We start from the raw sequence: 12,089 nt of genomic DNA, 5'->3' as shown, positions 1-12,089 counted from the left end.
TCTCACCAGGGCAGAGTAGAGGGGCAGGAGAACCTCTCTGACCTACTGACCACCCCCTTCTAATCCACCCCAGGTACCATTGGCCTTCCTGGCCACAAGGGCCCAGTGCTGGCTCATGGTCATCCTGCTGTCCACCAGGATGGAAACCTTGTTCTCTGACAAGCAGGAAAAGGGAAACATTTATTTCTTCACCAAGCAGAGGACTGAAGCTCTGGACAGGAGATGAGGAGAGCAGCATATCACAAAACCCTCACACACTCTATAGCCCCACAGACCGTAACCCAGAACTTCAGCTTTCCTCTGACTCCAGTTATCAATGAGAAGGTTATGGGGGACTTGCGCATTGTGTACAAACATTTCCTATATAAAGCTCTTCAGATTGAACATTTCAACAAGATTCACTAGAGATTGAAATGAAACAGGTTAAAAACCTAAATGGCAAATTTCTAAATGAAATTTAATGGATGTTTATTGAAATAATAAAATACTCCTCCCTACTATTTTCAAGTCTATATTAGATTTCCCCCCTGCCCTTTCAAAGGGGTGTCTACCTCTTCCATTCATATACAAAAGGGCAGACAGAATCAGGTTGTCTGTTTGGCTTTACTCATCACCCTGTTCCATTTTACTTGTTTTACTGGGAGTCCTGGGACAGGGACGGGCCCGTGACGGGGCAGGGGGAGTGCTGGGACCTGCGGCCACAGGAATTCTCCTGTGGGAGTTATGACCTGTAGACCGGGCATTTGTGACATGGATTAACACGTTAGAACTCAGAAGAAATCATACATTATGTTCTGAGTAAGGATGAATTTCTGTTCAGGACAGATTTGGTGGCATGAAGGAATTAAGCACAGTTTTTATGCTTCCAAGAATAACCTTGATGTCTCACTACGTTTTGCTGACGTGTTGTCACGGGGTGCCCGGCAACGATGAGCGGGAGGTTGATGCATCCTAACAGCCAGTGCCCCACAGCAAAGCAATTCTCCTCCAACTGAATTATTTGCAAGCAAACAACTTTTATCAGTCAGATGCTGTTATTACTGCAAGAAAATACAGTTGTCCCAGGAAACAAAACCTTTTATTTTTCTGAGAAAATGTATTTCCAGTTCACAGCTTTCATCCTAATGCTTCCATTAAAAAATAAAAAAATAAAAAAAGGAAAGGGATGTCTCTTTTTCCAGTAGAACACAGCTGGCAACAGCCACTTGGCCACTTTCCTGATACCAATGGCCTGTTGTGTCAGATTTACATCAATATTATCATGCTGGATAGCACAGGAGAGGGGTAAGCAGGAAGCAGTGGTTTGAGTGTGATTACAGGAAGGGGATTTACCACCTCCATGTGCTTCACTTTCTAGGAAGTCAGTTTTCTAATCCAGTATAATTGCCACCTGGAGAATTTTTTGAGCAATGAATAGTTATTACCCAGATAGATTCAAGTGCCAGTAACTTAACTGTTGCTGCTTACATAAGACATCCAAACTTTAATTAAAAAAAAAAAAAACACACACTATCTGGAAGTCATTATCATTTGTAGAAATGGCAAAATGCTGCTAGAAGCATTTTTATATGTGCAAAATGTTTACTGTATTAAAACACTGAAATCTCCATAGATTCATCTTCTTCCGAAATGTGACATTTAGCTGAGAGAAATCCCTTTGGTGTATGAAATACATAGTAGAAACAGCATTATCTGGAGCACTGGAGTATCTCTGGCCATTTTTTATTTTAGTATTTCTTCAAGTGTATCAGCACAGCTCAGCTTCAGCTACTCTATTAGCAGCAAATGAATTGGGAACAGCATTAACCACATTCTTTTGTTTCTTCTTCACAAACGTACTCTTAGGAGAGCAGATGAGCTGTCGGTTTGAAGAAGATTCAGAACATTTTTGCTTTACGGAGAGAGTTAACAGGTTAAGATCAGTGAAATGACGTCAATGTGATCAAACTGATGTGAGTCTAATGGGGACACAGTGTCAGCAGAAAGCCGGATTCACACTGGCACAGCTGATGTCAATGCCACCAGATAAACATTGCTCTGCTATGATAAAAATATTCCAATTAGGAGATAAGAACTACCACACTGGGTCAGATGAGATTTCATCTAGCCTAACATCCTATTCCTGACACAGCCGGTGGCACAAGGTCTGGGAGTATTTTTGCATCTATCAATTGACTGTCCAAGGCTTTTCTGTAACTTGCTTTATTGAAAGTTCATTTGTGTAGTTACTACACACAATCTCTTTTAGGTGGCCCAGCTGCAGCAGACTCCTCTGTTGCAGCAGTCATTTCTAGGTAACCTGCTATTGATTCTTAACCAAACCGTTGTGTCTGTACCATCAAAGGGAACAAAGAAATCACACTTAAAAGAGACTTCAGATAAGCACAACTTGTTTCGCTGTATGACATTTATGATAGTTGGAGAAATGGGAAAATTTATACTGAACTGTGGTGGGGTTTTGCATATAACCCTTGGGCAGACCAAAAAAGCATCATCATGTCCCAGACCTTACATCTGCTCCAAGAGGGGACATTACGTTTCACACATCACTCACCACTGTCTGTCTGCAGCCAAGCTCTGCGCAAACCCTCCCCTGGGCATTTCTAATGCTCATCCTGACCTTGACCATCTCATCAATGGAGTTCCCATCCTGCCATTAGTGGTGTTGGTCATTACACAAAGGTACAATGCGTTGGTGCACTAATATAAAATGTCCAGAGACATCAAGACAGCTTTAACATTTACGTTTTTGCCATTTGAAAACCCCAAAATGGCATTTGGAAACACCAGACACCTCAACGTGCAATCTCTATAGAAACAACCTCGGCCTCAGCAGACATGGGGGAGGCATCACTCGTTTGCTTCAGCTGGAAAAATCAATCCCTGAATGCACTTGTGGTCGCTTGTAAAACCCAAGATGTATAGACAACTATCCTGGCAGAACAGTAACTAATTTTTACAATTAGTATCTATCTTCTACTTTTTGAACCCTTTAGATCCTGAGTGGCGTTGGTGGGTGCGTGCACGCCAGACGGTGACGGTGCAGGACGGTGTTGGACCCGGCGCGGTGACCAGCCCGGCACACGGGCACAGCTCCAGTGCCAGCAGTATAGTTTTGTCTGCGCTTTCGAGGTTTGGGTTCGAATGCTTTTTTTACATGAAACATCTTATTTATGTGGAATATTTACAGGTGGTTTTAAATCTTTAAAACAGGGACACAACTGAAATTTTGAAAGGAAACCAGCTGAACTCCTGATGTCTTTTGCTTCCAAATCCCAACAGATTCACAGGGACTGAAACATTTAGGATCTGGCTTTTTCATCTAAACCCAGCCTCAGATGTGCAGGTGCAACTCATTAACATACTGGATTTGCACCTACTTAGGCCAAGGCTGGAATTTTTTAATCTGCCTTTACTTCACAGACAGTTGGTACATGTCAGTTATGTCATGCTAGATCCCAATAGGCGGGGATTTTATTTTATTAATGGTGCAATGACACTACCTTTGATAAAACTCATGATGGCAAAGTTTTTTAATGCTGAAAATGCTGGGATTACTCTTAGAGAAATCCATCTATCTTATGTAGCACCAGAGAGCTTTGCCTTCATCCCTCCCTATAGCCTGTTTCAGACTGGGGGGGATGAATGGCAGGGAGCGTCCTTGTCCCTGTCACCCTGCGCCCGTTCTTCTCTTGCTGTGCGGTTTGGACCTGGCACCCTCACTCAGCCCAGATGCCGCTGACACAGGCATCAGAACCCACAGCCATTCATATCAGAAAATAAACACATCGTTTAACGAGACAGATAATCACTGCATTTAGCACTTGCCAAGTGGAAGACAAACACATTTAGCTACTCTGCCTTTCTATTTATCTGCTACTCCACAGATGCACATAAAACTGGAAAACAAAAATTTGCGCTCTGCCCACATGGGAGAGGAAAAGAAACCTTAAAAGGCTTTTGTTTAGATCAGACTTTGGAGAAAGGGAGGGGGAAATCCTTCTTTCAAATTTGTCAAGACATATTGCCAGTCTACCAATAATTCATACAATGAATGAAATGGTTCCCAGTGTCCTGAACATCCCACAAATTGTGCAATCATTTTATTTCTTCTAAAGGGCTGCTCTCTATGTTAAGTTAAAATGCTTGGTTTTGCCTTACGTACCTGCAAATATCACCATCCATTCCACTTACAGGGATTTCTGTGCACTCCCCGTTGTCTATAGCCCACTGTTGTCCAGCTCCACAGCAGCTCTCAATCAATTCCTTTGTGGAACCTGTAGAAAACACACACCCAGAATGTTTTGTATGGAAGGCTGGCTTTAGCTCTGTTCTCTTAATTGAGAAGATCTTTAAAATAACAACAGTTCAGCTTTTTCTTCATTTTTTTTCTTTTTTCCTTTCCACGTTTCATTCAGTTACATGCAAAAGAAAGAGGCAACTAATACCTGCAGTATCTTGACAGCTAATAATGTCTTTCAGGGAGGAACAGCAAAAGCAAATCAGAGTTTTAAATACAATAAAAGACATAACTGCTTTGAAGACAACTCCACCTTTGACATCTCTGAACAAAAACCAGAAAAATCATGCTTGGCCACTTAATGCAAGTTTAATAAGTCATTACAGTGCCTCTGCTACCACCAGCTGGGCAGCATGAAGGTGTCCAAATAAAGCTCACAACAAACAAAACACAGCACAGCGAGTGTACACAAGCTTGGCCTATGGCACACACAGGTGGCAGCAGCTCTCTTACACCAAATTATAAATAAGAAGCTTCACTGATGAATAACAACAAACTGAAACACATTTCTTGTCACAGTCCCTTAAAGGTCTTAGCATTTTGCAAGGGTGTTTTTAGTAGGTTTGGCATACGTAGCATTAAGAAATTGTTTTCCTAAGACCAATGGAGAGATTTCACTCGTCAGAATTGCCTGGGGTATGTATACCTGCAGTGTCCTATGGCTGAACCTGATGGTTCAGCTAGCTGAAAATCGTAACAAAAAAGGTTTGAGAAACGTAACTCTGACTCTGCTAATGAGCTTACGTAACACACGGGCACTAAGATGTAAATTTTCAAGTGACAGTGAAATTTGCAATACGCTACATAGACAGTATACAACAGACTTGGGTCACATCAGGCTGAGCAGAGACATTTGGGAACGTCCCTCCTGCACCTGCTCAAGCCATGGATGGGCTCTACTAATGAGCGGACTGGCTAACGGGGCCACAGCAGGAGCTGTCGGCTTTGGGAACAGTTACACAGATACCAGGTAAGGAAGTGATTAAGAGATGTATGTTAGAGCAACATGAGGTGCATTACAACTGCTTGGGAGCTGTGATTTCGCAGTACTGATATTCATGTCAATACACAGAATCAAGATGGTCTATCAGACCACAGGGCTCCTCGTTTTCCACAAGAGTCCACGGCCCTGGGCTGAGAAGCTGGAGCGGCACCTGCTCCATTGGCTCATCAGAAGTGCTCCAGTTCCTTTCAAAACCATTTCTATGGATATAAGGAACACTGTGCATTTTATTCATCTTCTGGGCCAGTCTCTGGCATGGTTTGGTGTTACCATTAAGAAGAAACAAGACAAACCCACTCCAAACAGAGTTGTAGGAGATGTGTGCGGGCAATGGACCTTGGGTATCTCCTTGGGTACCACTCCCTGACCAACACCCAGCAACCCAACGCTGCAGAACAATGGATTTTCAAGATCCCCCAGCCACTTTTTAGATAAATCCCTCCTGAATCAGTTCTGTTTACAGCAGGAGCGTGACGAACATCTTTCTCTACAGGGATTTTAGGAGAAATGCTGTTGCAGCAGAACGGCACTGCTGAAGGTGCAAAACTCAACACAACTCAATATTTGGAAGGCAGTCACTGCTGGACTGGCCCTGAACGTCCTGGATCTGTCAGGGAATGGCACTGTGGCTGATGCGAGGTTCTGCCGTCATCCCAGCTCTATTGAGACGGCAGCTTCTCCAACAGTGAAAAAGTTAACACAACCCTTTCTTTTGTCTGTGTTTGGTATATGGTATCAAGCCAAATAATTTTTCTTTGCAAAACTGTAACGCTTGAGCGAGACATTTTTAGAAACAGCTACAACTCAAAACATCTGGGTACCCACGATGCACAATGCAGAAGAGACAAAGACAGCCCATGCTAGCAGTTTTTACAGCAGTTATTCTATGTTTCAAGCAATACTAGAACTTTATAAAGCGCCTTGGAGAGTTAAGTAGTCAGTAGATATCAAGGGTAAGCAGTTTAAGTGAAGTGTAGTGTGATCTTCAATGTTAGAAAACATTGGCACTTACACAAACACTACAAGCCTCCTCAGCAGAAGACTATTCCTTTATGCTTGTAATATCATCTCCTAAAGTAACGGTAACATTTTGGAAACTGGGAAGTTCTCATCACCAGCGTGGCTTGCTTTATAAAAAGCAACCAGAAAAATTAAACATACGCAAAATATGGTGCTTGTGATCATGAAATGTCTGCACAAGAGAAAACAACTTTAAGAAACTATAACGGGAAGGAAAAAGAGATGGGAAAGGAAAAGGGAGAAGGGAAGGGAGAAGGGAAGGGAGAAGGGAAGGGAGAAGGGAAGGGAGAAGGGAAGGGAGAAGGGAAGGGAGAAGGGAAGGGAGAAGGGAAGGGAGAAGGGAAGGGAGAAGGGAAGGGAGAAGGGAAGGGAGAAGGGAAGGGAGAAGGGAAGGGAGAAGGGAAGGGAGAAGGGAAGGGAGAAGGGAAGGGAGAAGGGAAGGGAGAAGGGAAGGGAGAAGGGAAGGGAGAAGGGAAGGGAGAAGGGAAGGGAGAAGGGAAGGGAGAAGGGAAGGGAGAAGGGAAGGGAGAAGGGAAGGGAGAAGGGAAGGGAGAAGGGAAGGGAGAAGGGAAGGGAGAAGGGAAGGGAGAAGGGAAGGGAGAAGGGAAGGGAGAAGGGAAGGGAGAAGGGAAGGGAGAAGGGAAGGGAGAAGGGAAGGGAGAAGGGAAGGGAGAAGGGAAGGGAGAAGGGAAGGGAGAAGGGAAGGGAGAAGGGAAGGGAGAAGGGAAGGGAGAAGGGAAGGGAGAAGGGAAGGGAGAAGGGAAGGGAGAAGGGAAGGGAGAAGGGAAGGGAGAAGGGAAGGGAGAAGGGAAGGGAGAAGGGAAGGGAGAAGGGAAGGGAGAAGGGAAGGGAGAAGGGAAGGGAGAAGGGAAGGGAGAAGGGAAGGGAGAAGGGAAGGGAGAAGGGAAGGGAGAAGGGAAGGGAGAAGGGAAGGGAGAAGGGAAGGGAGAAGGGAAGGGAGAAGGGAAGGGAGAAGGGAAGGGAGAAGGGAAGGGAGAAGGGAAGGGAGAAGGGAAGGGAGAAGGGAAGGGAGAAGGGAAGGGAGAAGGGAAGGGAGAAGGGAAGGGAGAAGGGAAGGGAGAAGGGAAGGGAGAAGGGAAGGGAGAAGGGAAGGGAGAAGGGAAGGGAGAAGGGAAGGGAGAAGGGAAGGGAGAAGGGAAGGGAGAAGGGAAGGGAGAAGGGAAGGGAGAAGGGAAGGGAGAAGGGAAGGGAGAAGGGAAGGGAGAAGGGAAGGGAGAAGGGAAGGGAGAAGGGAAGGGAGAAGGGAAGGGAGAAGGGAAGGGAGAAGGGAAGGGAGAAGGGAAGGGAGAAGGGAAGGGAGAAGGGAAGGGAGAAGGGAAGGGAGAAGGGAAGGGAGAAGGGAAGGGAGAAGGGAAGGGAGAAGGGAAGGGAGAAGGGAAGGGAGAAGGGAAGGGAGAAGGGAAGGGAGAAGGGAAGGGAGAAGGGAAGGGAGAAGGGAAGGGAGAAGGGAAGGGAGAAGGGAAGGGAGAAGGGAAGGGAGAAGGGAAGGGAGAAGGGAAGGGAGAAGGGAAGGGAGAAGGGAAGGGAGAAGGGAAGGGAGAAGGGAAGGGAGAAGGGAAGGGAGAAGGGAAGGGAGAAGGGAAGGGAGAAGGGAAGGGAGAAGGGAAGGGAGAAGGGAAGGGAGAAGGGAAGGGAGAAGGGAAGGGAGAAGGGAAGGGAGAAGGGAAGGGAGAAGGGAAGGGAGAAGGGAAGGGAGAAGGGAAGGGAGAAGGGAAGGGAGAAGGGAAGGGAGAAGGGAAGGGAGAAGGGAAGGGAGAAGGGAAGGGAGAAGGGAAGGGAGAAGGGAAGGATACACGTCCCATGACTGACCAAGATCTCACAGTAGAAAAACTGCCAAACTCCATTTCCGTCTGCATTCTTTGACCCTGATAAAGTTCACGTCAGACACCCCGTGGCAGCGCTGTACAGACCTGAGTGTGACTCGGCTGAGTGCGCTGGCCACTCCAGCTGCCACACGGAACTCGGTTTGGGGACAGTCTCGCGATCCCATTAAGCCATCATACCAAGCACAGGCAAGACAGTCCTCGCTCCTCCCGTAACTTGTAAATTTTATCTCATTTTCTTTAAGGCTTTGGGGAGAGACAACCCCAAGCAGCCCTGCTGCAGAGGGTTCCATGCCCGACGCTGTTCCTGTTCTCCCACGTTCCTGCTCACATACGGGACGTGTGGCATGAGAACAACCACAACTGGATTTCAAGCCAGGCAACGCTCTCATTTATGCGGTGTATTAACCATACAACATGTAAGAGCTGCTATATGACATGAGAGGGAGGATATACACAGTTAAACTAGGCAGGAAATACACCTGGTACCAGGTAGTAACAAATCATTGCTATAACATAGTTTTTCAGCGTAGTTTTAATGTATACCCCTGGTGGAAACTCTGTTCATTTTACCACATGCTGAAACACATCTGTTGCTACAGTATCGCTAGGTTTAAAACACAAGGAGACATCAGAGTCTACTAATGTGTATTGCAGTAATCTACATGATTTATAATTCAAATACAAATGAACTACTCATTCCTCACTAAAGACTCAGTATCAGATTGCTGTACTGAAGTGCCACATCATTAAACAGTCATATCTACAAAATATATTGCCTTTTGTTATGAGCTTATGAATTTTTAAATCTAGAATGCACTTATAAAATGAACAAACTACTGCATTTTATCTCAATCACAAATTAGAAAAACTGAATAATTCATAATAGGACTCTCAGTCATTAGTGTGGATTTAGGATATTTTGATTACACATTAGCACGAACAAATCTATACAACGAGATACATACATAAGATGAAGATCATGCAGCTTCTATGCTGGATGGAGACTATAGACTGTGAAATACTGACACATTCAAACAGAGCTCTGTTTATTTGAGGCTCTCATGATATTAACAGATTTAGAATTAGATTTGCATCTGCTCATAAAAAATAAAGTAATTGTGTTTGAGAACACCACAATCCTGAATATTAGTTATACTGTGTGTGCCCTTGATACTTCATAAGACACCTGTGAACAGATAATTTGCTATTTATTAATTTCTTCATTAGGAAAAAAAAAGTAATTTATTTCCAGCTGTACTATAAAACAGCATCACATCTCCTCACTTATTTTCAATTTAGCAACTTATCTCCCACAATTATCACTCTACATCACTCTGAAGATATGAACTTAAGTACATTTTGGCCTCATCTCAAAAGTTCATGTATTGTGTTTTAGAGACATTGAGAATTTAATGTGACTATTTAGAGAAACATTTTCCCCTCCTGAGCATTTTGCCTCTTCTCTGACTGTGGTTTAACAGGTCACGTTGTCCCAGCGCTGGGTCCAGACCTGGTTTGGTTTTCCAGGGCCACACGACATCCACGCAGCTCATCTTGCAGACAGAAAAATCTGCTCCGGGCGGTGTGTGTATTTTGGAAAGTTTAGCTGAAGCTCAAATATTACACTGAGGAAAACACACGGTTAAAGGCTACTAAATTATTTCCCCCTGCTCGCACAGTAAACCATAAGTTTGTCAGAATAGGACAGGAGGAGAAAAAGGGATTTTCAAAAACCCTCCTCCCTTCAGTGTTCATAGATTACATTTTGAGGGTGATAAAACATGACTGGTCAAGAAGGGATAAAATATTCCCAATTCTTGCCAGAACTTTTTGTGACGGTAAAGTTTTACTGATTTCAGCTTCACCTGAACTTCCACTCAGAACATTTATGTGGTTTCACACCTCTGATTTCATTGTTTGCTTCAGTTTGGAAGTACATTTGCATCAACTGACTAGCTCCTGTTGTCCAAATACCCACTCCTGGGGTAAATGCACTGACTCACTGACGGAGCTATGAGGCGCGTTTTATGCACCGTTCTCCTGTTGTAAATGTCTCTTTTGCCTAAGCAGAACACACAGTCAAACCCTAAGACATGAGCACTCCCTCCCGATGCAAGCACTGACCCATCACTGATCAATCCATCCAGGTTTCCACCCACCAGTGGCAAGTGATGGGTTAAACCTTGGCCATTGCCTTAGACACTATCAAGATTTCATTCAGTTAAAATAAACAGTTACTTTCCTTTCTACTAAAATTATTATAGGAGCCATGATGGATTAAATCACAGAATCACAGAATGTTAGGGATTGGAAGGGATCTCGAAAGCTCATCTAGTCCAATACTCTTATATAGTAATTTTTATCTATAGAGAGACGCAGTGCAGGGGGCTTGGATATAACCATTTGATCCAAGCTATAGGTTAAATTCAAAACTGGTATTATTCCCCAATAAGATTACCTATTAGTCAGGGAAAGTCAGTGCACCTCATTCCAGATGAAGCACGAATCACAGGTAAGACTGGCATTCAGGGGCAGCGGGACCTTGTCAGCCCCAGACAGCTCCATCTCTTCACTGCTGGCTTTCATTTTAGCTGTTAATTGCGAAATTGGCACTCAAATGCAAAGGAAGCCATGGTCATACCTCCATACCTGACCCGAGCTCTTGTTCTGGAGCTCTTCAGCTCCTATACCTGAGAAAAATCATTTATCTTCCCCAAAACTATAGTACTTACTCTTTGAGGTGGGAGGGGAACTAAAATCCAACAGACAACACAGGATCTTGGAAAGAAATGAGTTTGTGCACTCAGATTAATTTTGATGTGGAACCTCAAGACACAAGGCGCTCCACCATGACACATCTTCATCTGGAGGATCTCACTGCTTGGCCACGTGGGAAGCTCAGACTCTCAGGTTATAATTTTGCAAAAAGCAACTTTTCACACCTCAAAAGACAGGTGTTACGCGGTGTAAAAGCTGACCCAGTGGGACAGGTTGGTTTCACCCGCTGCCACCATCCTCGCCCACCAGAAATGAGTGGAGAAAGAAAAGAAATGGTGCTAGAGTAGCACAAAAGAAGCTTCCATCACGTTCCATGAGCACACGTGGTCAAGGAAGGGATCAAAGCAGAGGGCTGCTTTTCCTGTCTAGTCAGTGCTCATGACTTGTTCCTTTTAAAGGAAGGGGTATCTAAGCCTACAATGCACCCTGCACATACATTTCATGAGAATTGTTTGCTCACACTGGAGAAAAAGATATTGTGTTTCCTTATGAAATACCTGCCTGAGAACAAAAATCCATATATCATGGCAAATAGTGAAGAATAACTTCACAGAACAACAATTAACTTGATGGAGTTCTTCAAATACATAAAAATACCTGTTTCCAGTGGGTCTTTTTTTCTGCTCCGATCTCTTCACCATTTAAAGATTTAATAAATGAAAAAAAAGTTTTAAAAGTACTGTAGCTTTACTGCTTAATAGCTTGTCATTTCTTATCTTATCAATGGTCTGAGAGGGTTTATTAAATTCCCTCACTGAATTTTACCATTTGGTTGTGCAGTGTAACATGTTCTTAACTTGATTTATCTGAGCTGGCTAGGAAGACATTTTAATGAGTTAAGGTGAAGAGGAGAAGAACGTTTGTGTTGGCAAAGCCAGGGGAGGGCAGGGTGACAGCCCAGCTGCTCTCGCTTCAAACCCAGTTGCACTTGCACCATGGGGGCCGGTTCGGCTTTGCTCAGGACCTGCTTCCGGATAAATCAGCGCAGGGTTTGTTCTGTGCGGGCTCCTCCATGTTCAGGAGCACATTTGACCCTCATCCTCACTGAAATGAGAGCGGTGTTCAAGTGTTTCCATGATCAAATCCCGCGTTAGCTCACCGCCAATCCATGGGCACTCATGAGACTTTCAGGCTCCTCTCA

The 12,089-nt window shown here is 44.3% G+C and overlaps 1 protein-coding gene across 4 annotated transcripts in view; it reads right to left on the bottom strand.

Moving 5' to 3' along the window:
* The window catches only part of FBLN2 (fibulin 2), a 101,800-nt gene that overhangs the window by 31,417 nt on the left and 58,294 nt on the right, over window positions 1-12,089 (bottom strand). For all 4 annotated transcript variants that reach the window (XM_071812998.1, XM_065845488.2, XM_065845486.2 and 1 more), the window contains exon 3: window positions 4,166-4,277. In XM_071812998.1, the coding sequence (XP_071669099.1) occupies window positions 4,166-4,277 (112 nt within the window). The remainder of the gene's footprint in view (window positions 1-4,165; window positions 4,278-12,089) is intronic.

The sequence above is a fragment of the Patagioenas fasciata genome, chromosome 10, assembly GCF_037038585.1.
Source record: "Patagioenas fasciata isolate bPatFas1 chromosome 10, bPatFas1.hap1, whole genome shotgun sequence".
Classification (NCBI taxonomy): Eukaryota; Metazoa; Chordata; class Aves; order Columbiformes; family Columbidae; genus Patagioenas; species Patagioenas fasciata.
The sequence above is the reverse complement of the archived record's forward strand: the minus strand, read 5'-3'. Positions and strand labels throughout refer to the sequence as shown.